The following is a 26,900-nucleotide window of genomic DNA, read 5'->3' on the forward strand; positions in this document are numbered from 1 at the left end:
GGCACTTGGGAGAAGAGGCCAGCACCCTCCTCTCCACAACCTCCTTTCAGGTACTTGTAGAGAGCAATGAGGTCTCCCCTCAGCCTTCTCTTCTCAAGGCTAAACAACCCCAGCTCTCTCAGCCGCTCCTCATAAGGCCTGTTCTCCAGCCCCCTCACCAGCTTTGTTGCTCTTCTCTGGACTCACTCCAGAGCCTCAACATCCTTCTTGTGGTGAGGGGCCCAGAACTGAACACAGGATTCGAGGAGCGGTCTCACCAGTGCTGAGTACAAAGGGAGAATAACCTCCCTGGACCTGTTGGCCACACCGTTTCTGATACAAGCCAAGATGCCATTGGCCTTCTTGGCCACCTGGGCACACTGCTGGCTCATGTTCAGTTGGCTGTCAACCAACACCCCCAGGTCCCTCTCCTCCAGGCAGCTTTCTAGACAGACTTCTCCTAGTCTGTAGCACCGCACAGGGTTGTTGTGCCCCAAGTGCAGGACCCGGCATTTGGCCTTGTTAAACGTCATACCAGTGGCCCAGCCTGTTCAGATCCCTTTGCAGAGCCTCCCTACCCTCCAGCAGATCCACACTTCCACCCAGCTTAGTGTCGTCCACAAACTTGCTAAGGGTGCACTAGATGCCTTCATCCAGGTCATTGATAAAGACATTGAACAGGGCTGGACCCAGCACTGAGCCCTGGGCAACACCACTCGTAACTGACCTCCAGCTGGACTTAATGCCATTTACCACCACTCTCTGGGCCCGCCCATCCAACCAGTCTTCCACGCAGGAGAGCGTGTGCCTGTCCAGTCCAGAGGCTGACAGTTTCTGAAGCAGAATGCTATGAGAAACTGTGTCAAAGGCTTTTGTGAAGTCCAGGAAGACCACATCCACAGCCTTTCCCTCATCCAGTAGTTGAGTCACTTTGTCATAGAAGGAGTGAACCCATGTTAACTGGGCCTGATCACCTGGTTCTCTTGCATGTGCTTCATGATAGCACTCAAGATCACCTGCTCCATGACTTTCCCTGGCACTGAGGTCAGACTGACAGGCCTGTAGTTCCCTGGGTCCTCCTTGCGACCCTTCTTGTAGATGGGCACATCAGCCAGCCTCCAGTCCAGTGGGACTTCCCCAGTCTTCCAGGACTGTTGGAAAATGATAGAAAGGGGTTTGGCAAGCACATCCGCCAGCTCCTTTAATACCCTTGGGTGGATCCCATCTGGCCCCATAGACTTGTGGCTGTCTAGCTGGGCAAGCAAGTCTCTAACCGCCTCCTCTTGGATCATGGGAGGCTCATTCTGCTCCTCTAACTCCTGGGTTTGTACACAGAGGGAACAACTTTCCTTACAATTAAAGACTGAGGCAAAGAAGGCATTAAGTACCTCAGCCTTTTCCTCATCCCCTGTCACTGTTGTTCCTTCTGCGTCCAATAGGGACTGTAAGGTCTCCCTAGTCCTCCTTTTATTGTTAATATATTTATAGAAAGACTTTTTGTTACCTTTCACAGACTTGGCCAATCTGATTTCTAGTTCAGCCTTAGCCCTTCTGATTTTTTCTCTGCACGATCTCTCTTCCCTCCTGTAGTCCACCCAAGACATCTGTCCCTTCTTCCAAAGCTCATAGACATTTCTTTTCTTTTTGATATCACCCATCATCTCCCTCCTCAACCAAGCTGATTTTTTCCCCCGCGAGCTCCTTTTCCGGAACATGGGGATGGCTTTCTCCTGAGCTGCTAGGATTTCCTTTTTGAAGAGCTCCCAGCCCTCATGGGCTCCCTTGCCCTTAAGGACTGTCTCCCATGGGACTCTGCCAACCAGCCTTCTGAACAGTCCGAAGTCTGCTCTCTGGAAGTTTAATGTGACTGTCCTGCAAACCACCCTCTTCACCTCACCAAGAACTGAAAACCCTATCATCTCATGATTGCTTTGTCCCAGGCATGCTCCTGCCACCACATCCCCCAACCACCACATCTCACTTTTCATTGTGCTGAGACTACTAAACTTTCACCAAAACATTCAGCACTGAAATTTTAGTTAAACATACGGACTCTTAGTTCAGAACCTGCTGTCTGCTGAGGGGAGTAAAGAAGAGAACAAGATACATGTATGACAGGCTGTGGACAAAAGCAGATCCTCCCAAAGACAAACAAGAGAATAGATATTTAAGATGTCCAACAAACTAACTGGAAGAGGAAAATCCTCTTATTCTAAGGGGTGCCTTTTGCTTCTCGTGCTTTCCCTGTGCACCTTGAAGAAAAGTCTGGCTCTGCATTGTCTGCAACCTGCAATCAGGTAGTTGCAAAGAACACAAAGATCTCCTCTTTGCCTTCTCTTCTCCAGGCTGGACAGACCCATCTCCCTTGGCCTTTCCTCGTGTATCATATGGCAGGGCCTCAGCCAGTTTGGTGGTTACTGTCATGCCAGGATACTGATGGGCTTCTTTGTCAGAAGAGTATATTTTTAACTCATGTTCAACTGCTTGTCCACTAGGAAACCCAGGTCTTTTTCTGCAGAGACTCCTAGGGAGTCTGCCGCAGCCTGTATTGTTGTATGGAGTTATTGCAGTCCCAGTGAAGGATTTTTCTTTATTGAACTCCAGTAGGTTCCTGTCAGCCCACTTCTCCAGCTTGTCTAGGCCCCTCTGAATAACAGTCATGCCCTTCAGTGTGTTGACTTCTACTTCCAATCTGGTGCCACCTGCAGTCTTGCTGAGGGAGCACTCTGTACTATCATCAAGATTTTTAACAAAGAGCTTAAATATATGATCCCAGTACTGATCCCTGTCGGAGTCTGATCAGGTTCTTTTAGATATTCCATGGGTGGAGAGTATAATATTTAATATCAGATTTACTTATTTGAAGATAGTTGATGCTGTACAGGATTTCTGATTTAGCAAGGACATACAAAATATACTGAAATCACAATAATTAGCAAATTACAGGAATTGCAATTCACAGTTTATTATAATGACAATGTGATTCCCGTTACCGGTCTCTATAATATGATCATCGTCATGATGCTGTGTATCTCTGATCCCCAGGAAGAATATGCGGGTTGAAGCCAGTTCAAACCCATTGCTCTCTTTGAAATTCTTTTGTTAGTTGTTTAGGTTTTCTACTGTGTGTTGAGTCAAGGCCCATATTCACTCCCCTTATGCTGATGTGGCTAACTCAGGGAGACAACTTGCACTCTTTTAACGAACCCAGAAAGAAACATTCACCAGATGATCCATTCAACTGACATAGTCGGTTATGTAAAACAAAAAACACCCTCTGGTCCCCTTTGTGCTGAAACAAAGTCAGCTTTTTGAAGCAGCCATGGTCAATCACATCCTGTCTTACTCTCTGAGGTTCATGGGCACATCGCCCTTGGCCAACTCCACTGAAACTTTGAAACCGCCTAGAGAAACCAGAACAAGAATAATGTTTGAGTGAGAGAGAATAACTACAAGGCATGCCAAAGCTAAGACATGAAAGAAGGGTTTCAAGAAGTAGAATGGGGCAGACGATGACAGAAAGTGAACTCGCAACATGCCAGAAAAGAGGGGAGTAATTTTATCAGTGTCCTTCCCAGGCTGTTTTGACATCCTTTAGCCATACCCAGAGGGAGAGAACTGCTCATGTGGTCAGAGCTACCAAGCAAGCTGAGTGGCACAGGCTATTTAGAGTAGGAATACCCTTCTCTCCACACACAGCAGAGTGCTTCCACGGGACTGAGCATAACAACATACTGTGCATTCAAACTGTAGATACATCAGGTGAGGCTTTTTTTTTTGTCAAAATCCAGCCGCATCCAGTTACGCCACAGAAGTTGTTATTAGGTATGCACTCATTTCACTCAGTTCCTCCACTTTTGTTCACATTCTTTCAATTTATTCAACTTCATTCACACTGTCAAGTCCCACATTCACAAGTACCGAGGTGTGTGTGCCCAACAGGTCTGGCCAGGATCCATGCTGTTGTGCAGTGCAAAAGAAAATGGGCACCAATTATCATACCGTTATGGCATCTCTCACGTCATTCTTCAGTGACCGCGGCAAACTGACTTAGAGGGGCCTTCTAGAAGGTGCCCAATAGCGTGGAAGAAAGCTACTGGGAGCCAGCAGTTACTATGGTGGCATGCTTGTGCTTCACAGTTTGGCTCCACACATTTCAGGCAATTCGCTCATTTTCTGTGTTTCTTTATTTTGAGTTTCTGAGGCTATGGCTTGCTTCCAGTTGGACGGAAAAAAAAAAAACAGCTGTCTGTGCGAGAGTGTGGGCCTTCCTGGTTTGAAAGAAACAACAATTTTACAGCTTTAAACTGTGTCATTGGTTATCAACACAGGTCATTCTTTTAACCTTTGTTCTGTTGTTTTGCTTACACACACACATTCCATTTATACTTCGCGCATACCAATCAATATTTCAGCGTCAATTCTCTGAAAGCTAATTCAGCTTATTATGGAATCAAGTGAATACCAGAGCTGGGGCAAACACAAAAACCTTAGAGATGGAACTAGAGGATACCAGAGAAAAAGGTGTACAGGGATTACGTTTCTAGCAGCAGCAAGAGGTTACATCAAGCTAGCCATTTTTTCAGTGGTTTCTGACTTGAAGTAAATGCCCTGATATTTAAGGCTGGATTTACTCACTGCCCTATATAAATAATACCGATTTGGGACTCCTCAATACAATGATGCCTTCTGCCTCGCTCAGCTGTCTTGTTTCACATAAACAATAAGGGCATCAAGTATTGGGGGCATTTGTATTTGCAAACTGTTATATAAACAAATGGAATAAATCCAGTAACATTTCTTTGCTTTCACTCAGGACTGATCCAAACCCCTTCTCTGGTGTATTTAAGTGTGGAATAGAACTTGCTTGCCAAGACTGTATTTACAGCTTCTTCCTGCTTGCAGTGCTTCACTTTACTTTCCTGCTTCATACTGTGTTAGTACTAATACAAAAAAAGTATCTAGTAAAGCTCCTGTGCCCACATAGTTCAGATTTCTAAGCGAGTTAATGCACAAATGTATATTTTCATTGGAACTAGGTAAAACCAGAAGACCAATAAATAAAAGCAAATGCCTAAAAGGTTTGCCTAATGCATGGTTACTGTCTATGTTTGCAGTTGGCAATATACTGTTCAAATAATTTTCTACCTTATCAGTCAGTCTTGAAACTACATAAAGTATGGATCTGAGTTTATCACCCTCAACAACCTGTTGACAACCTGAGAATGCACGTACACACACATGCCTAGAACATAAACCAGCCCAGAATTATCACTTTACTATTCTAAAGCTACAACTGATAAAGCAAACTCCTCCTTCTATCACTCTTTTTCTACTGCTTTTTTAACAATTACTTCATTTGTTCAAGCACCACAGCAAGAGGGCAAATATGGGGAAATACACTCAACAAAAAAACTTCAACAAAGAAAGAGTAAAACGACAGACCATGCCACCTTGGTCCCATTCTTTGAGGTGGTTCTCTTTCTATGACCTGAACAGTGACTGTTACCGTGACTATGTAGTTTCACATGCCTTTCAAGTCAGGCATTAGCGCTAGGCAACACAGTCTGCCATTCACTTTATTTTTGAGGCTAACTTCCTGATCCAGAGGGCGTGGTTGATACTTACTGTTTCTTAAGCTTGCATTGCTGAAGAGTTTGACAGCTCATTTCCAATGGATTTAGTACTCAGCCCTCTCCCAGTCTTTCCAATTCAGTAACTGCCGTGCTCCTCCTGAATGCCACAGATCCTCCAAAGCCCTATTTCAGTATTAACAAGAACTGGTCACTTCTGGCTTCACAGTCCCTGCCAAGACATCCCTATGCTACCAGGGTTGATCAGCAGATTACTGCTTATCTGGAAGAAAGAAATGTAATGGCATTGCTACATAAAAACTGGAATTATTTGGGTATGTTAAGTTTTTCTCCTACATTACAGGCTTAATGCTTAATACTACATTTGTGTTAGCGTTACACATAGGTAGAGAGAACATAAGTTAGTAAAGTGGTGAAGACCACCTTCAGTGGATACTGGTGCTATGCTCTGCTCTATATACATGCTATGGAAGGGACTAGAATCATAGAATCACAGAATCGTTTGGTTAGAAAAGACCTTTGAGGTTATAGAGTCCAACCGTACCTGTCCACTCATAAACCACATCCCTGAGCACTTTGTTTACATGTCTTTTAAATGCCTCCAGGGATGGGGACTCAACCACCTCCCTGGGCAGCCTCTGCCAGTGCCTGAAAACACTTTCGGTGAAGAAATTTTTCCTAATAGCCAGTCTAAGCCTCCGCTGGTGCAACTTGAGGCCTTTTCCTCTCATCCTATCACCTGTAACTTGGGGCAAGAGACCAACAGCCACCTGGCTACAACCTCCTTTCAGGACTGAGTTGCAGACTAGCTGGGATCCACACTTGATACATAGGGACTGATGACAATACTACATATGGAATTTCATCATCACCAAATCCAAACATCACCAACAGCAAAAAGCCTGGCATTAAAAAAAAATATATAAAAAAGAGGATACCCCCATATCCCTTCCTATTATTTCTGGCAGCATGTGTCTGGTTTGAGATGTTTAGATTTCAGAGAATCAAACAGTCACAGAATCACTAAGAGATTCTCCACAACTTCCTTTCAGGTAGTTGTAGAGAGCAATGAGGTCTCCCCTCAGCCTCCTCTTCTCCAGGCTGAACAACCCCAGCTCTCTCAGCCGCTCCTCGTAAGACCTGCTCTCCAGCCCCTTCACCAGCTTTGTTGCTCTTCTCTGGACTCGCTCCAGAGCCTCAACATCCTTCTTGTGGTGAGGGGCCCAGAACTGAACACAGTATTCGAGGAGCGGTCTCACCAGTGCCAAGTACAGAGGGAGAATAACCTCCCTGGACCTGCTGGTCACGCCATTTCTGATACAAGCCAAGATGCCACTGGCCTTCTCGGCCACCTGGGCACACTGCTGGCTCATGTTCAGTCGGCTGTCAACCAAAACCCCCAGGTCCCTCTCCTCCAGGCAGCTTTCCAGCCAGACTTCTCCTAGTCTGTAGCACTGCATAGGGTTGTTGTGCCCCAAGTGCAGGACCCGGCATTTGGCCTTGTTAAACCTCATGCCATTGGTCTCAGCCCAGTGGTCCAGCCTGTTCAGATCCCTTTGGAAAGTGAAGGGATTTGCTGCCATCTAGGTTTTTACTCTGCACTGGTGCAGCCCCACCATGAGTACTGTGTGCAGTTTTGGGTGCTACACTATAAAAAGGATATCAAGCCACTGGAGAGTGTCCAGAGGAGGCCACAAAGTCAGTGAAGGGTCATGAGGGGAAGTTCAAGAGGAGTGGCTGAAGTGACTTCAGAAGGATGTTGAGGCTCTGGAGCGAGTCCAGAGAAGAGCAATGAAGCTGGTGAAGGGGCTGGAGAACAAGTTTTATGAGGGGAGGCTGAGGGGAGACCTCATTGTTCTCTACAACTACCTGAAAGGAGGTTGTGGAGAGGAGGGAGCTGGCCTCTTCTCCCAAGTGACAGGGGACAGGACAAGAGGGAATGGCCTCAAGCTCCGCCAGGGGAGGTTTAGGCTGGACATTAGGAAAAAAATTTTCACTGGTCATTGGGCACTGGAACAGGCTGCCCAGGGAGGTGGTTGAGTCACCATTCCTGGAGGTGTTTAAGGCATGGGTGGATGAGGTGCTGAGGGGCATGGTTTAGTGTTTGATAGAAATGGTTGGACTCTGTGATCCGGTGGGTCTTTTCCAACCTGGCGATTCTATGACTTGGTCTGTGCAGCCTGGAGGAGGCTGAGGGGGGCCCTCACTGCAGCCCACAGCTTCCTCTCGAGGGGAGGAGGAGCAGGCGCTGATCTCTTCTGTCCCGAGGGAATGGCAGGACGACGACCCGGGGAGGTTTAGGTTGAATATTGGCAAAGTTTCTTTTCCCAGAGGGTGGTGGAGCCCTGGAACAGCCTCCCGGGGCAGCAGAGGCGGCGCCAAGCCCGACGATACCCAATAACGACTTGGACCACGTGCGGAGGCGCGGGGCGTGGGTAGCCGGGCCCGGTAGCTCCGCCCGCCCCGCGCTTTCGGTTTCCCGCGCTCTCGGTTTCGCTTCCCCGCAGGCGGCGGAGCGGCGGCCATGAGCGACCCTGCGGTGAGCGGGTTCCTCACCAAGGCGCTGTGCGCGCAGGGCGGGCGGCTGACGCTGCCGGAGCTGCAGCGGATCATCCGCCTCTCGGCGCCGCAGCTGCGGGACACGCTGGCGGCGGCGGGCACCGAGCGGTTCCTGCTGCCGCTCGACGGCGACGCGGGGGTGCTGGCCCTGGCGCCCCTGCGAGTCTGCGCCCGCAAGGACTGCGGCGGCTGCGAGCGGCTGCACCTCTGCAAGCTCCATCTCATGGGCAGGTGCCACCTGGGCGCCAGGTGAGCGGGCGCCTCCGCCTCCTGCCCCCCTCGAGCCGCCCCCGCCGTCCCCCCCGTCCCACCCGAAACCCCCTCCCCTCCGAGTTCCCCCAACCTCCTGCTCCCCCATCGCCTCCGGCTCCCTCCACCTCCGACTTACTCCTTCTCACCCGCCCCTCGGCCCCGACTTGCCCCATCTCCTCCTACTACCCCATCATGTCCGATCCCCATCACCTCCGGGCCCCCCTCCTCTTACTTCCCCCATCACCTCCGACCTCCCCCATTCACCTCTATCCCCCCATCACCTCCGACCCCCCTCCTCCGACTTTCCCCATCACCTCCGACTTTCCCCATCACCTCCGACTCCTCCATCACCTCTGACTTCCCACATCTCATCCAACCCCCCTTCGACTTCCCCCATCTCTTTCTACTCCCCCATCGCCTCCGACCCCCATCACACCTCCCCTCCCCGGACTCCCCCTGTCACCTCCTACTCCCCCATCACTTCTGTCCCCCATCACACCTGACTGTCCCTCCACCTCCAATACCCTCATTACCTCCGATCCCTCTGCTCCAACTCCCCCATCACACCTTCCCCTCCACCCCCCTGCCCCCCTCCCCGGACTCACTCTGTTATCTGCTACTTCTCCATCACTTCTGTTCCCCATCACATCCAATTCCCCCCTTCACACCCGACTCTCCCTCCTCTTCTGACTCACCCATCACCTCCGACCCTCCCACCCGACTCCCCCATCACCTCCAACTTCCATCATCACCTCTGTCCCCCATCATCTCCAACCCCCCAACATATCTGACTTCCCCTATCACACCCGTCTCCCTCCACCTCCAACTTCCCCATCTCATCTGACTTCCCTCCATCTCCGACTCCCCCATCACACCTCGCCTCCTCCCCACCAGACTCCCCCCATCACCACCTACTCCCCTTCACCTCCGACACCCCCATCACATCTGACTCCCCCCTTGCCTCTGAGTCACCCCTATCTCCTACTTCCCCATCACACCCGACTCTTCCCCCATCACATCCAACACCTCCCCTCCCCGTCACCTCCTACTCTCCTGTCACTTCTGTCCCCCATCACATTCAGCTCCCCTCATCATATGAAGCTCCCTTCTAGCTCCAACTCCCCACATCACCTCCAGCCCTGCCCCCACGACTCCCCTCATCACCTCTGACACCCCATCGCATCCAACCCTGCCCCCAGCTCCCCCCATCACCTCTGACTCCCCCATCACATCTAACCCTGCCCCCGACTCCCCACATCGCCTCCAACTGCCCCATCACCTCTGACACCTCTCACATCTGACTCCCCCCATCACCTCTATCCTCCATCACCTTGTACTCCCCCCGTCGCAGCTCGCTCCCCCAGGCTCTTTCACGGAACCTGTGGCCACTGTGGCAGCCAGCAGCCCCTCCAGCCCCTCGTCTCCACTGGGGCTGCAAAAGGAGATGCCAAATCCTACCCCACCTCGGGTGCATCCTTGTACTGGGTGCTCATTGCTCATGAAGGAGCCTCTTGCTCTTCTTGATGGTTTATTCAATTGGATTAAATAGTTTACATTTATCTAGGAAGAAAAAGGGAAGTTCTGTCTTCTAATGTGCTATCTGGTTCTGATCTAGAAAGTTATGAATTCTTAATTTTGCTGTAAGTCACTTTCTTTGAGAGGCAAGTGTTCGATTTCCCACGTGTGCCTGTCCCGTTTTCTGGAAGTACGGAGGACTCGCGGGAAGGGTAGGGTAGGTCCAGCAGAGCTCCTTTAGGCACAGGCAGGCCAAACATGGAACCTAGTTTAAAAATAAAACCATAAAGGAAACCGAATCCAAATGCAGAAGTAAAACCCAGAGGCTTTCCAGTGCCATCAAGGGCAGCAGTGAGCTCTAATGGGAGAATTTGCAGTTTAAACCCCCCAAACCTCATCCCTTGTGTCATTACAGTGTTAGTAATGTGCTGATGCTGCACCAGATTCTTCCTCTACTGCCCCAGCAAAATAGCTGACCGTGTGCTTGGACCTAAAGAGCGTGGTGGGACAAAAAGCCTTTGACACAGTCCCCCACAACATCCTTTTCTCTAAATTGGAGAATGTGGATTTGATGGGTGGACTGTTCAGTGGAAAAGGAATTGGTTGAATGGTCACATTCATAGAGTAGTGGTCAGCGGCTCGATGTCCAGATGGAGATCTGTGACAAGTCGTGTCCCTCAGGGGTCTGTACTGGCACCAGTGCTGTTTAATATGATATAGACATCAAAATCAAGCGCACCCTCAGCAAGTTTGCAGATGACACCAAGCTGAATGGTGCAGTTGTCACACTAGAAGAACGGCATGTCATCCAGAGGGACTTGTACAAGCTGGAGAAGTGAACCTGTGCGAACCTCACGAGGTTCAACAGAGCCAAGCGCAAGGTCCTACACCTGGGTCAGGGCAATCCGAGGTTTCAGTACAGGATGGGAAATGATGTGATTGAGAGCAGCCCTGCAGAGAACGACTTGGGGGTGCTGGTTAATGAGAAGCTGGCAATATGGACTCGCAGCCCAGAAGGCCAACTGTATCCTGGGCTGTATCCTGTATACTATACTAACAGTACAGCAATCTTCCACGTGATTCACTATTAGAAATGCCTTCAAGTGCATATAAGCACTCTTGGTGGATGATTCAGTGTGAACTAAAATGTGCAATGAGGTAATTCCCTTTGTAATGGTAAACCATTCTGTCCTCTCAGTAACGCTGATTATTTTAAGTCACCTTTGGATGTGTTAATAATTGTCCTGCATTCAGCTGGAGTACAGTTAATTTTCTTCAGCTTCTCATACTGGCCTGCCAACAAGAGGGCAGGGCATGGGAAGGTGGGAGGGGACACAGCCAGGACAGCTGACCCCAAATGACCAAGATTGTATTCAATGCCGTATGACATCATGCTAAGTACATAAATGGGGGAGTTGGCTGCAGGACTGCTGCTTGGGCATTGGTTTCTGGGTGGTGGCAATTGCACTCTGCGTTACTAGCAGATAGTCTTTTGTTATTATTTTTCTGTTATTTTCCTATTCTGTTAAACTGTCTTTTATCCCATCACGAGTTTTCCATTTTTCTTTCCAATTCTCCTCCTCATCTCAACGGAGGGGTAAAGAGTGAGTGAGCAAGCAGCCGCATAGAAATTAGTTGCCAGATAGGACTAAACCATGACAATAATTAATAAAATTAAGAGTGCCCCTTTTGTGAGAGGGAGGTTGATTAAAATGAAGGGGCAGAAATATTGCTAGGTGGATCACATGGATCAAGGCAGAGAATTTTTTTTAACTGATAAGGTAAAATCTAGCCTTTCTTTGGGATCTTGCATCCTTTTTGTTTTAGAATCTCTAGAAAGAAAAAAATCTGCAAGTCACTGAAGCCTTCCTAGTTAGTGCAATCAAGATTTCAGTCCAGTTAAACCCATTTTTAACTTGTGTCTGGCAAGTAACTTTTCACTGCATTTTTTTTCTGTATGCGTTACTAAGCTCAACTGATCAGTTATCATTGTTTTTGTGGATTGTTTCAACTTTTGACTTGCAAATATGTAATCCAGTGATGTAGATCACCATGTGACAGTCAGCGGAATCTGAATTTAGTCATGGAGGAACACTGTTGATGGCTTCCACTTCTAATGGTCGGTAGCTCTTCTAACTTTATAGCTGTTAACTGGGTGTCTGCAGAATCTAGTGTCCTTAGAAGGTCACTTGTTAGGACCGAAGATGGCACATTCCTGCCCTTCAAACTTTGCGTTCTTGTTTATTTGCTTACAAAGCAATGTGTGAGTAGGGGTGAGGGGTGAAATGTCTACACAAGGGTGTGCACAGAAGGGTTAGGTCAGACACAGTATGAGGTAAAAAAACCCATTCATCAGTAGAGTTTCAAGAGCTGACTAGAGACTAAAAGGATGAAGGGAATAAAGGCTTGAGTCTGATAGATTAATAGGTGCTTTTATTGGTTGAGTAAGTGTAATCTAAAGGCTGTATCAAGTCATGCTTTTGAAGAGCAAGGCTGTATAAGGAAGCTGTACTTTACGACACTGAATTAATGCACAGGTTGACTATGTTTCTCTTATTGATTTGCAGTATCTTTTCAAACAGATGTCAAAAAGGGCAATCTTTCTTTGTCTGTAGTTCATACTCAGTCTGGCGGATGTGCTGGCCATACCCCTTTCCATCATCTTCCAACAGTCCTGGAAGAGTGGGGAAATCCCACTGGACTGGAGGCTGGCTGATGTTGTGCCCATCTACAAGAAGGGTCGCAGGGAGGATCCAGGAAACTACAGGCCTGTCAGTCTGACCTCAGTGCCAGGGAAAGTCATGGAACAGGTGATCTTGAGTGCTATCATGAAGCACATGCAAGAGAACCAGGTGATCAGGCCCAGTCAACATGGGTTCACAAAAGGCAGGTCTTGCCAGACTAACCTGATCGCCTTCTATGACCAAGTGACTCGGCTGCTGGATGAGGGAAAGGCTGTGGATGTGGTCTTCCTGGACTTCAGTAAAGCCTTTGACACAGTTTCTCACAGCATTCTGCTTGAGAAACTGTCAGCCTCTGGACTGGACAGGCGCACGCTCTCCTGGGTGGAAAACTGGTTGGATGGCCAGGCCCAGAGAGTGGTGGTAAATGGTGCGAAATCCAGCTGGAGGCCAGTGACAAGCGGGGTTCCCCAGGGCTCAGTGCTGGGTCCAGCCCTGTTCAATGTCTTCATCAATGACCTGGATGAAGGCATCGAGTGCACCCTTAGCAAGTTTGTGGACGACACTAAGCTGGGTGGAAGTGTGGATCTGCTGGAGGGTAGGGAGGCTCTGCAAAGGGATCTGGACAGGCTGGACCGCTGGGCAGAGTCCAGTGGCATGAGGTTTAACAAGGCCAAATGCCAGGTCCTGCACTTGGGGCACAACAACCCTATGCGTGCTACAGACTACGAGAAGTCTACCCAGACTACCGGGCCCAGCTACCCACGCCCCGCGCCTCCGCACGTGGTCCAAGTCGTTATTGGGTATCGTCGGGCTTGGTGCCGCCTCTGCTGCCCCGGGAGGCTGTTCCAGGGCTCCACCACCCTCTGGGAAAAGAAACTTTGCCAATATTCAACCTAAACCTCCCCGGGTCGTCGTCCTGCCATTCCCTCGGGACAGAAGAGATCAGCGCCTGCTCCTCCTCCCCTCGAGAGGAAGCTGTGGACTGCAGTGAGGGCCCCCCTCAGCCTCCTCCAGGCTGCACAGACCAAGTCATAGAATCGCCAGGTTGGAAAAGACCCACCGGATCACAGAGTCCAACCATTTCTATCAAACACTAAACCATGCCCCTCAGCATCTCATCCACCCATGCCTTAAACACCTCCAGGGAAGGTGACTAAACCACCTCCCTGGGCAGCCTGTTCCAGTGCCCAATGACCAGTGAAAATTTTTTTCCTAATGTCCAGCCTAAACCTCCCCTGGCGGAGCTTGAGGCCATTCCCTCTTGTCCTGTCCCCTGTCACTTGGGAGAAGAGGCCAGCTCCCTCCTCTCCACAACCTCCTTTCAGGTAGTTGTAGAGAACAATGAGGTCTCCCCTCAGCCTCCCCTCATAAAACTTGTTCTCCAGCCCCTTCACCAGCTTCATTGCTCTTCTCTGGACTCGCTCCAGAGCCTCAACATCCTTCTGAAGTCACTTCAGCCACTCCTCTTGAACTTCCCCTCATGACCCTTCACTGACTTTGTGGCCTCCTCTAGACACTCTCCAGTGGCTTGATATCCTTTTTATAGTGTAGCACCCAAAACTGCACACAGTACTCATGGTGGGGCTGCACCAGTGCAGAGTAAAAACCTAGATGGCAGCAAATCCCTTCACTTTCCAAAGGGATCTGAACAGGCTGGACCACTGGGCTGAGACCAATGGCATGAGGTTTAACAAGGCCAAATGCCGGGTCCTGCACTTGGGGCACAACAACCCTATGCAGTGCTACAGACTAGGAGAAATCTGGCTGGAAAGCTGCCTGGAGGAGAGGGACCTGGGGGTGTTGGTTGACAGCTGACTGAACATGAGCCAGCAGTGTGCCCAGGTGGCCGAGAAGGCCAATGGCATCTTGGCTTGTATCAGAAATGGCGTGACCAGCAGGTCCAGGGAGGTTATTCTCCCTCTGTACTCGGCACTGGTGAGACCGCTCCTCGAATACTGTGTTCAGTTCTGGGCCCCTCACCACAAGAAGGATGTTGAGGCTCTGGAGCAAGTCCAGAGAAGAGCAACAAAGCTGGTGAAGGGGCTGGAGAGCAGGTCTTACGAGGAGCAGCTGAGAGAGCTGGGGTTGTTTAGCCTGGAGAAGAGGAGGCTGAGGGGAGACCTCATTGCTCTCTAGAACTACCTGAAAGGAGGTTGTAGAGAGGAGGGTGCTGGCCTCTTCTCCCAAGTGCCAGGGGACAGGACAAGAGGGAATGGCCTCAAGCTCCGCCAGGGTAGGTTTAGGCTGGACATTAGGAAAAAATTCTTTACAGAAAGGGTCATTGGGCACTGGAACAGGCTGCCCAGGGAGGTGGTTGGGTCACCTTCCCTGGAGGTGTTTAAGGCACGGGTAGACGAGGTGCTAAGGGGCATGGTTTAGTGTTTGATAGGAATGGTTGGACTCGATGATCCGGTGGGTCTCTTCCAACCTGGGTATTCTGTGATTCTGTGATTCTCTTGGGTTAGTAAGTGGCACCAGTATCTTTGTTATTGTCCCTTAATTGCTTCTTTATCTCGGAAGTTAATGAGCTTTCTAGGATTTTTTTTTACTTTCCAGCTATCAGATATAACAAATAGTGTTGGTTTCAGCTTCATTATTTCTTTCTATTGCACTTAGACTTCTGCATGTTTCTTTACATTACATCCCTGGGATGACAACCTTTTACATTCACAAAATCAAGGGTGTTGCAACATCCATCATTGTTGACATATTCCTCTAAAATTAGCTTTTCCTCCAGCTGTTCAGATTGTGTGGCATGACTTCCCTCTTGCTGGAGTGGAAGAAAGTGTGGGTTAGACATATTTGCCGTCAAGTCTGTTTCGAAGCTTTCCTAAAAGTGGTCTGGCCTCATGAATGTTTAAAATGGAGATAATAATGCTACTGTATTTCTCAGAGTTTTTATGCTGTTTGGTCTATTTTGTAGCTGAATACAGAGATGATCTAAATCTCCACAGAAACTTTTGCCAAACTGCCTTTCTTCATGACGTTTCCCAAGCTCAACGTTATCTGAGGTTCTTTTTAAAATCAACTTGACTGAAGAAGTAAACAATACTTCTGTGTATTTTCTTGCAGATCTTGTAAGTACTCACATGACATCATGAGTGCTGAGAACAGAAAAGTTCTAAAGGCTCATGGATTGTCTTGCCTCGATGAGAATGAGCTGCGAGTCCTGCTTCTCCAAAATGACCGTTTCTTCCTCCCTGATGTGAGTTGTACCAATTTCTTAAGAGAAGCTTTTGTTAATTAGGTATGGGAGAGGGCAGAAGAAAAAGTGGAGGTCTGATCTCAATTTCAAGCTGCTAGGATATGTAACAGAAATACTTCGGTTAGTCTAAACAAAGTATGAATGGGAATGGCTGTGTGTGAAAGCACTGGAAGAAACAATATGGAACAAGGGTTGTAAAAGTGCTGTATACTTATAACAAAAAAAAAAACCCAAAAAAAACCATCAATGAAGCATTTAAGCACTGAGAAGCATGTTGCTTATGTAAATACCAGAAGGCAGATCTGCCCTCTCACAGCAGGAAGCAGACAGCAAGTCTGCAGCTTGTTTTGTGTCGTGTTGCTGCTATCCCAACAGGATGGCCAGAAAGGTACTCACACCAAGCAGACAAAATAAGTCAGAAATGTCACCAGAGGTTTACAGATGGTGAGATAAGCAAGATGGAGGTGAAAGATCACTATAACTGTACATGCTTACAGGATGAAAGGCTTGACCAAACCAGTTTGTTGGCTGTTCTCCAAGAGATGATGCTGACTAGAAAGTGAGGGCCCTTTTCCTTTTCCAGCCTATTATGCCTACACATTACTGCCTACCACCCTTGTCTCTTGGATGTTATAATCACCACAGATCTGTGGGCATAACAGTTCTATTGTTCTCTTATTCACCGCTGTGACAGTGCTGTGATATGCTGTGATATTCAAGGAGCATGGTGGTGATGAGAAAGGGGGGCTAATATTTTTGTCCTGCTCAGCTGTATCTAAAATTCAAATGTTTCTTGTTTAATTATTCCCAGTAATGAGCAGATAGTAGTGATCATCACTGATTGGTATTACTCTTCATCTCTTATCTATAGTTTATTCAGCCCTCACCACTGGCAGGCATCATTAATTACATCTAATTAAGCACCTTCACACCTGTTATGGAGTAAAATAGCAGAAACAATGGAAAACAGTGATTGATGCAGAGCATTCGTAGACCTGAAAGCTGGGGAGAGAGTTGTTAAAGCTCACTTGGCTGTTTCTTGCTTAGAAACTGTCTGTGCGTGTGCTGACAAGTGGCATGTATGAAGCTCTCCAGCAAGAAGGAACTTTGGTCTTCTGTGATGTGAACCGCTAGGTGCTTTACAAAATCTCCCTTAACCAGATTCAGTGTTTTTGAGTCTGCGAGAGCTTCACTTTGTAACTTAAGTGGCTGCTATGTCCATTACCCTAAAGTGATATCTTGTGTAACAGATAGTCCATGCAAAATGTTTGTGGTTTTAGTACTCTCTCAGCTTCTCCCCAGTTCAGTGCTTAAGTTGCTTATTTTTTCCTACTCTTTTGAGCAGGAAGATGCAAGCACAAAAGCAATGCCTATGCTATGGCCCTTGAAAACTGTATCTGACATAGGTTATGCTTTTTTTTTGGTACTTTCAGGCTGCATGTGCAAATTTTGGTTTTGATTAGCTGAGTTCCTGGAGAAGAAACTCACTAGAAAGGAGAGGATATTGAAGTTAAGGGATGAGGATTGGGTTGGAGAAAGACCTATTAAGAAAGCAGCGATTTTAGGTTTTTCTAGAAACCCTCAGCAAACTATGTTACTGTTTTGAAACAAAGGACTACGGTTTATATCATAGTCCTTAGTTTGTGCTTGATTACCTGTCTCTGGTAGATTTTAGACTAGCGTTTCCAGCTCAGTAACTTGAACAGTTATTTCCACATGAAAGGATGGAAAAACAAGCTGCATATTTGAAGCCTTAACTTATTTTTCTTGTTAGGTAGGCAGTCAGGTGAGGCATGTACATGTCAGATGAAGGTAACACTTTGAGTGGTATGGGGCCACCAAAATAGAGCAACATTCTTCAGCTGAGGAAGACCGTCCCTTAGTGGTAGTGGTGGTGTAAGATTTGAGTTCTTTAGTGACTGAAGTTGCAAAGCTGCTTCCACAAGACTGCTTGTCATTACCTAGCACTTGTTCATGATACCTAGGTCTTGGAGTGCTCTGTTGATGATAGACCTTTCTGCATTCCACACAGGCAAAGTTGGGAAAATGAAGGAAAGAAAAATTAAGTGACTTACCCTAAATTCTGGAGTAAGCGAATAATGGCTTTGCATAGGCAGATGTTGTGGTTTGAATCTCCCCAAGAAAGGCACATGATGCAGAAAATAAATCGCTGGTTACTACTAAAGGTTATAATGAGAAGAAAATTTATGTGTTCCTTCTGATGTTGTGGGAACCCACAATAATACAGCATCAGAGACGCCTCTGGTAGGACCATGTCTTGCTGTGCAGAATTCCCATCCATGGTGAGGTTCAGCACTGTTGCTGTTCTTCACATCTTTGTAGTATTTTTCTGGAAAAACCCCCGCAAATTATTAGTCTTCTATTCATATAAAACTGAACATTCTAGGTGATGCACCCATGTTCACTGAGAGCATTATGTTTTTATGCATCTCTTTAGGAACAAGCTCTTACAAACAGTACACACAGGTTATATTGTTAAAGGCAGCCAATGCTAATGACATAGTATATGCTCCCATTATGGGGCTGTCACAATGATAACATATGGGCCTCTGCAACTGAGACCTGCAGGTAAACTGCTTAGCCTTGCTAGAAGTTGCTGTTCCCTTTTTATGATGTCTTCCTGCTATATTAACTCAAAAAAAGGTCTAAAATTAATTTTCCAAAATTAAGAGAGTGGTGGAGCTACTGGGGGGAGTTCAGTGAAGAGCCACTGAGATGACAAAGGGGGAAGCCTGGAGAAGTAAAGGCTCAGGAGGTCTCATCGATGTTTACAAACACCTGAAGGGGAAGGTGTAAAGGAAAGAGAGAAAGGCTTTTTTTCAGTGGTCCCCAGTGACAGGACCAGAGGTGATGGCCACAAACTGAAAATGGAGGTCCCCTCTGAACATCAGGAAATGCTTTTTACTGTTGAGAGTGACTGAACCCTGGCACATGCTGCCTAGAGAGGTTGTGGAGTCTCCACCCTTTGAGATATTCAAAAACTGTCTGAGCAGTGGGCTGTGGATGATCCTGCAGGAACAACTCTGTTCAGGCACCTAGAGCACCTCTTCTGCTTTCTTTTTCTCACCTTGGTGTCTGCAGGACTGTTTCTCACACTTTCCCTACTGCCCTCCCTCACTACTGTGCAGCATTTTACCCTTTCCTAAATACTTGGTCCCAGAGGTGCCACCAACTTGACATAGTGTGTCTGTTGGAGCCAGCTATGTCCAGCATAGGGCACCCCTTGGCTTCTTCTCACAGAGGCCACCTCTGCTGCCAGCACTTTTCATGTGCACCCAACAGATTGCTTAGCTTAAATATATAAATAGTAGCCCTAACTGCAAGGGGGTAGATGGAGAGTTGTGATATAGTTGCACAAACAGGGTGCAGGAAAATGTGTAGAAGCAAAATCTGCAAGATATCCAGTAAAACTAAAATCCTACAGAGCAGGCAGGAAGGATATCGCAGTGGGGTTCCCTGTCCATCGCAGGGAGGTTGGAACTAGATGATCTTTAAAGTCCCTTCCAACCCAAACTATTCTATGATTCTATGATGTGACGGAAGCAGAATAATCCAGTAGAAGAAGGAAACAAGTCCAGATCTCAAAAATAAGATATCAGAAGCAAATGAGCATTTTCCGGGGTGTTAGGGGTAGAAAAGTATCCACAATGACAGAGGGAAGATGGTGAAGAAAGAAGACAACCATCTTTGGTTTCTGCTTCCTTCAGAGGCTAAGAACTATCAAGGGTAGCAGCCATCAGTGCTCACTCAATTTAATCAGTTCCATGGCTTTGCATGCTCCCACCTAATTTAGAGTAAGTTTGCGTAGGCTAATTGTTCTGTACGTGATACGGACTGATCATAGAATCATAGAATAACCAGGTTGGAAGAGACCCACCGGATCATCGAGTCCAACCATTCCTATCAAACACTAAACCATGCCCCTTAGCACCTCGTCTACCCGTGCCTTAAACACCTCCAGGAATGGTGACTCAACCACCTCCCTGGGCAGCCTGTTCCAGTGCCCAATGACCCTTTCTGTGAAAAATTTTTTCCTAATGTCCAGCCTAAACCTCCCCCGGCGGAGCTTGAGGCCATTCCCTCTTGTCCTGTCCCCTGTCACTTGGGAGAAGAGGCCAGCACCCTCCTCTCCACAACCTCCTTTCAGGTACTTGTAGAGAGCAATGAGGTCTCCCCTCAGCCTCCTCTTCTCCAGGCTAAACAACCCCAACTGTCTCAGCTGCTCCTCGTAAGACCTGCTCTCCAGCCCCCTCACCAGCTTTCTTGCTCTTCTCTGGACTTGTTCAAGAGCCTCAACATCCTTCTTGTGGTGAGGGGCCCAGAACTGAACACAGGATTCAAGGAGCGGTCTCACCAGTGCCGAGTACAGAGGGAGAATAACCTCCCTGGACCTGCTGGCCATACTGTTTCTGCTACAAGCCAAGATGCCATTGGCCTTCTTGGCCACCTGGGCACGCTGCTGGCTCATGTTCAGTTGGCTGTCAACCAACACCCCCAGGTCCCTCTCCTCCAGGCAGCTTTCTAGACAGACTTCTCGTAGTCTGTAGCACTGCACAGGGTTGTTGTGCCCCAAGTGCAGGACCCGGCATTTGGCCTTGTTAAACCTCATGCCATTGGACTCTGCCCAGCGGTCCAGCCTGTTCAGATCCCTTTGGAGAGCCTCCATAGTCTCCATCAGATCCACACTACCACCCAGCTTAGTGTCGTCTGCAAACTTGCTAAGGGTGCACTTGATGCCTTCATCCAGGTCATTGATGAAGACATTGAACAGGGCTGGACCCAGCACTGAGCCCTGGGGAACCCCGCTTGTCACTGGCCTCCAGCTGGATTTCACACCATTTACCACCACTCTCTGAGCCCGGCCATCCAACCAGTTTTCCACCCAGGAGAGTGTGCGCCTGTCCAGTCCAGAGGCTGACAGTTTCTCAAGCAGAACGCTGTGAGAAACTGTGTCAAAGGCTTTACTGAAGTCCAGGAAGACCACATCCACAGCCTTTCCCTCATCTAGCAGCCGAGTCACTTGGTCATAGAAGGCGATCAGGTTAGTTTGGCAAGACCTGCTTTTTGTGAACCCATGTTGACTGGGCCTGATCACCCGGTTCTCTTGCATGTGCTTCATGATAGCACTCAAGATCACCTGTTCCATGACTTTCCCTGGCACTGAGGTCAGACTGACAGGCCTGTAGTTCCCTGGGTCCTCCCTGCGACCCTTCTTGTAGATGGGCAGAACATCAGCCAGCCTCCAGTCCAGTGGGATTTCCCCAGTCTTCCAGGACTGTTGGAAGATGATGGAAAGGGGTTTGGCCAGCACATCCGCCAGCTCCTTCAATACCCTTGGATGAATCCTATCCGGCCCCATAGACTTGTGGGTGTCTAGTTGGTCTAGCAAGGCTCTGACCACCTCCTCTTGGATCACGGGACCCTCATTATGCTCCTCTAGCTCCTGGGTTTGTACACAGACTGAACGACCCTCCTTACAACTAAAGACTGAGGCAAAGAAGGCATTAAGTACCTCAGTCTTTTCCTAATCCCCTGTCACTGTTGTTCCTTCTGCGTCCAATAGGGACTGTATGGTCTCCCTAGTCCTCCTTTTATTATTTATATATTTATAGGAAGTTTTTTTGTTATCTTTCACAGACTTGGCCAATCTGATTTCTAGTTGAGCCTTAGCCCTTCTGATTTTTTCTCTACACAATCTCACTTCCCTCCTGTAGTCCACCCAAGAGACTTGTCCCCTCTTCCAGAGCCCATAAACATTTCTCTTCTTCTTGATATCACTCAAGATCTCTCTGTTCAACCAAGCTGGTTTTCTCCCCTGCCGGCTTTTTTTCCAGAACACGGGGATGGCTTTCTCCTGAGCTGCTACGATTTCCTTTTTGAAGAGCTCCCAGCCCTCATGGGCTCCCTTACCCTTAAGTACTGTCTCCCATGAGACTTTGCCAACCAGCCTTCTGAAGAGTTCAAAGTCTGCCCTCTGGAAATTTAATGCTACCATCCTACTAACAACCCTCTTCACTTCACCTAGAACAGAAACCCTATTATCTCATGGTCACTTAGTCCTAGATCCTGATGGTGATGAGGAACTTGCCTTTGGTGATGGATATCACAGTAAAGTGTTGTTTTGTAGTTGAAGGTAGCCTGATTTTTCAGTCTTTTAAGCACTGCCATCCCATCAATCTCTTAATTCCGTAGCTGATATATGAATCTTTACATATTCAGTTGCAACACAGCATAAAAATTATCTCTGTTGGTTGGAACAGGGCTTGGGAAGGAGATCTGCGAGAGTTCTGCTGTGATGTTGGGGCTGCCTGCCAAACAGCGGTGTATCCTCCTCCAAGGACCTTCCTTGTAATGGGCTACTCCTTTGTGCTGCAGGAGTGGGAGTGTTGCTGTGGTGGTTGGTGGGCGGTATGAAGGAGGTCTGGTGTGTGATTTGTTCCCTGGATCTGGTTCACTGCAAATCTGGGGTTTTGGTGAGATGAGGAGTTAAAGTAATATGTTGTTTTTGTCATGTCTCAAAGCATTTTTCTAATTTTTAGACCCCTGAATCTTCAATGCAGAATAAGTTTTACAAATTGGAGGTGCAAATGCATTTTCAGCTCCATGAAATAGCATCTCATTTTACAAACTATACATGTTTTTGTGCAGACACTTGTTCTTTGTTATGCTTTTGGTTTGGGGTGTTGTGGTTTTTGGTTTGCTTTTGTTTTTGTCTTAACAGAGTAACTGTGAACCAGTCAGTGGTTATGCAACTGACTTGCTTAGGAGTGCCAAAAATGAATGCTTGTTGGATTGGCTTTTCTTTTTCTTGGAAGAAAACCTACACAACTTCAAAACTGAAAATGCACTCATCAGCTGAAAATGCTTGCTCTTCCATGCAAGAAATCTGTCTGGATTAAAGAAGGCACAGTGAACACATTTTAGTCACCATTTTTCGTCTGTTAAAGTTGCATGCTTTTAGAACAAAGGAAAAAAAAATTGATTCTACTGTTCTTTTCCATTTCATATTGTATCTCTCTTCCCCGCTTCTAGGTCTGCTACTTTTACAATGGAAGAAATGATACCTGCCGCCAGCAAAACAAGTGCAACAAGCTGCATATTTGTCAATACTTTCTCCAAGGGCAATGTAGATTTCTTCCATGCAAGAAGTCCCATAACCTCTTGGAAGCCCATGCATTGAGAGTGTTGGAAGCTGCAGGCATTAATGTGAACACAGCTTCAAACATCCAGGCTATATGTTATCACAAGCATGTGGAACTCAACAAGGAACTGAAGAAGGAGACAAGTAAGTTGTAAGAAATACTGCATTTAAGTAGAATTCTGAGTTTTATAGAGGTACAAATCATTTTTGCCTTAGCTCACAGCTAAACCCCATCATTCCTTCTGTGCTTGCAGGGTACAGAAACAAACCAAGAGAAAATTTATTAAGTGAAACTGCAGTAACATGGAATAAAGAACTGAGGACTTCCGGTAACTGTGACTAGCTGGTGTTTGTAACTGTTATTGCTGACCTGTTGTGGATCAGCAGTGGAGTGCTGGTGGAAAATTCTATGTGTGGTGGACATACTCAACACACAAATTGGGGTGTTGCCATCTATCTGTGTCGTTTATTCAGTCTCCCCATGGAGGCCCCAGTAGCAATGTACCTGATCAGAGCCAAGACTAGCTGCCAACAAAAGCTGGAGGTAAAGACAGCTGGAGGTAACCCTCCAGTCTTGAGATCAGTGGCTCTCATTGGTATTTGGTTTCACTCAGCCCTACAGCTCCCTGTGGCAGTCAGAGTGCAGCTTATGTGCTTACTCTGCCATACGATGAAAACAATAGCACCGGGTGGCCTGTGGAGGAGTGCTGAGATTTCTGCCCAAGCATTGTGCAGCGCAGTGGGGAATAGTCTGAGACTGATCTCTGTACTGTTTTGGACACATCACCTGATACCTGAGAAGGAGACAGAGTAGTATCTGTGTGTGTCATGCCTTTCCTTGCCTTGCGTCCTCAGGGAAAGGATATAGCTTTGTTAGTAGCACGGTTGTCATGATATACCTTCCAGTGAATGACTAGGAACTCATAAATCTCCTGTCCTCCTGGGTGGAAGGCCTTGGCTCTTACAGCCTATCAGAGTCCAATTTCTCTGAGCAGGTTCCTTTTGATATTCCATACATAGAAGGTGTGATATTTAGAATCAAATTTACTTACTTGAAGAGAGTTGATGTTATACAGCTGTTGTGGTTAACCCTGATGGGCAGCTAGGCACTGCACAGCCACTAGCTCACTTCCTCTCAATCCCAGTAAGACAGGGGACGAGGAAAGAAAGAATAAAAGCAAGAAAACTTGAGGGTCAAGATGGTAGGGGGTGGGGGGGAGCATGGAGTGAAGTGTAGGTGGAAGAAAAAGGTAGAAAACAAAGCAAAACTAGTGACGTAAAGGCAGTCGCTCACCACCTCCCGTGGACAGGCTGATGCCCAGCCAGTTCCAAAAAGCAAAAGATAGCTGACCCTCCTAAAACTCTCTTTTTTTCCCTTTTATTGCTGAGCATAATGTTATATGATATGTAATGCCCAGTTATCTCCCATCCCAACCTATTGGGCACCCTCCAGTTTATTCACTGTGGGGGTAGGGTGAGAAATAGAGAAGGCCTTGACGCTGTGCAAACACTGTTCAGCAAACGCTCGGGCAGGAGTGTATTATTGGTATTGTTTTGGTCAAAAATCTAAAACACAGCATCATATGAGCTGCTATGATTAACGCTATTCTATCCAGGACTAGTACAATGAGATTTCTGATGTAGAGGAATGATGCAAAATACACTGAAAGCATAATGTTAAGTTACACTTCCCAAAATATCGTAATTGCAATACGCAGTTCACTCACAATACCAATGTGATTCCTATTACCAGTCTCTATAATGTGCACACCATCACAATGCTGGGTATCCCCAGGAAGGTATACATGGATTGGAGACAGCTCAGGCCCATTGCTGTCTTCAAAATTCTTTTGTTAGTTGTTTAGTTTCTATACTCTGTGTTGGGCTGGATCCTGTATTCAGTCCCCCCATGCTTGTCTGGCTTACTCAGGGAGAAACGTTTATACCACCAGTTGATCCACTCAGTTGGCATAGTCAGTCATCTGAACCAAAAAACACCCTATCTCCTTTGTGTTGAGGCAAAGTCAGCTTCTTTATAACAGCTGCGGTCAGCCACACCCTGTCTTACTGTCTGAGCTTCATGGGCACATAGCCCTTGGCCATCTTCACTGAGACTTCTTCCTTTGTAAGGTCTGCATGAGGAGCAGTCAGATTCTGAAAGTGCTTGACTTGGCCACTGCAGTCAATTCCTTGTTATTTTTGCACTGAAATATCAAATACAGTGTGTTTCTCTTAGAGATGTATTTTGGTTGGACAAATAAGGACTGTTTTGTGCTTTCCTGTAGATAAAAAAGATGTTTCCCCTGCTAAAGATTTTAAGGAAGGCAAAGAGGATAACTCTGATGAGATATGCCTGTTTTATGTCTGGAAGTACTGCAAACATAGAGGTAAGCTTTATAAAAAGTAGTGTTGCCCTCAGAGAGCAGTGTCTGCAGATACACGCCCTACTCAATATTTTACACTAGTGGTGGTGTACGGAATAGCAGTGGCTTGTTTGCTTTCCCTTGGCACATGGACAGTAAGTTGTCCGATAACCATTTGGTCTGAGATGTTTGTGTATACTTAGATTTTTTCTAGTGGGTTTGTGGTCTGGTAAAGATGCAGTTCTCCTCTCAGAAGCTCCTTTTCTGAGAGGAGATGAGTAAGTTTTTTTAGGGCTTGATAATGCCTCTTCTTCTCATTACGTTGAAGACAGAAGTACTTTAAAAAAGAAATCATATCTTTTACAGGTATTTTATGGACCATAAAAAGGAAATTTGGCCAAGAGAGGTCAAGTGCAGTTTTGTCTTCAGCTTTTCAAGTTAATTTAAGCCCAGTGCTTTCAAGACAGGCTGCAATCCTGCATTGTTCAAAGAGGAGGAAGAAAGGAGTGTATGACAATGTTGTCTTTATAAGTGGGGTTAGTTTTCGTTTGTTCTTTGGTCAAATACATCAGGGTCAGGAATGGTGAAACAACTTTTGGCTCTGTGCAGCAGCTACTCCAGCCCTGTATCACATTTCTCAGACTCTCTGCTTCTTTAGGATCAGGCTTGAGACTTAAGTTTATGTTCAAACCTATTTCTATTTTGAGCAGTCTGTATTGCTCGTACTAGAGTAAAAAAAATAAAGCTGGAGTGTAAAAAATGCTTATTCCTTTTTATTTTTGTCTGGCTCTCTGTCTTACAATTGCAGAGCTCTTGATTATGTCTGATCTCATTACAGATAAATGCAGATTGGTTCATTATCATTTGCCATATCGATGGCAGGTATATAATGGGGTCTCCTGGAATGACCTTTCCATGATGGAGGAAATTGAAAAGGACTACTGTGACCCAAAAAACAGCAGGTATAGCGATGCTGGACTGCTTGCTTAGACTAATGTTGCTGAGCCCCTGAGGAAAAAGACTTGTTTTCTTCCAAAAGATGTTTGATTTCCATAAATTCTGATTACAGAGCTTCTCATAATATGGGAGGATGTACAAATGAGAATAGTGAAAGTGATTGCATGGAAATACCACCCCACTTTTGTCTTCTAAAAATAACACAATATCTTATATTTATAACTCTATATGGGGTAAAAGAAGTGGGTGGGGTTTAGTGCTTAGAATACTAGTATGTCAGATAATTAGTCATTATTTATAATAACTAAGTTTGGCCTTTTTAACAGCAGTTCAGAGCTGGTCTTCTATGGCTATTCCTTTCCGAATACAGCTAGTATCTATAATAATAATATAATATAATATAATATAATATAATATAATATAATATAATATAATATAATATAATATAATATAATATAATATAATATAATATAATATAATCTATAATGTGTCTTGAGAAATTTTATTAAATGCCCTTTGTGTAAGCATCTCTTTTTTTTTTTTTTTTTGTATTTTAAGAGACTGCATTTTCCCTTTAACTCCTTTCTGAAAACCCCCTTGTAAGCCACCTGGTTTCATAGGGAACCCCAA

General features: G+C 46.6%; 2 protein-coding genes across 2 annotated transcripts in view; both read left to right on the forward strand.

Annotated features, from left to right (window-relative positions):
• The window catches only part of LRP6 (LDL receptor related protein 6), a 704,489-nt gene that overhangs the window by 384,380 nt on the left and 293,209 nt on the right, over positions 1–26,900 (forward strand). The window lies entirely within an intron of this gene.
• The window catches only part of LOC138724927 (protein mono-ADP-ribosyltransferase PARP12-like), a 33,262-nt gene continuing 14,452 nt past the window's right edge, over positions 8,091–26,900 (forward strand). The window contains exons 1-6 of the mRNA XM_069865329.1: positions 8,091–8,381; positions 15,656–15,788; positions 22,842–23,094; positions 25,236–25,337; positions 26,152–26,275; positions 26,543–26,545. Of these exons, the coding sequence (XP_069721430.1) occupies positions 8,098–8,381; positions 15,656–15,788; positions 22,842–23,094; positions 25,236–25,337; positions 26,152–26,275; positions 26,543–26,545 (899 nt within the window). The 5' untranslated portion in view covers positions 8,091–8,097. The remainder of the gene's footprint in view (positions 8,382–15,655; positions 15,789–22,841; positions 23,095–25,235; positions 25,338–26,151; positions 26,276–26,542; positions 26,546–26,900) is intronic.

The sequence above is a fragment of the Phaenicophaeus curvirostris genome, chromosome 1 (assembly GCF_032191515.1).
Source record: "Phaenicophaeus curvirostris isolate KB17595 chromosome 1, BPBGC_Pcur_1.0, whole genome shotgun sequence".
Taxonomy (NCBI): Eukaryota; Metazoa; Chordata; class Aves; order Cuculiformes; family Cuculidae; genus Phaenicophaeus; species Phaenicophaeus curvirostris.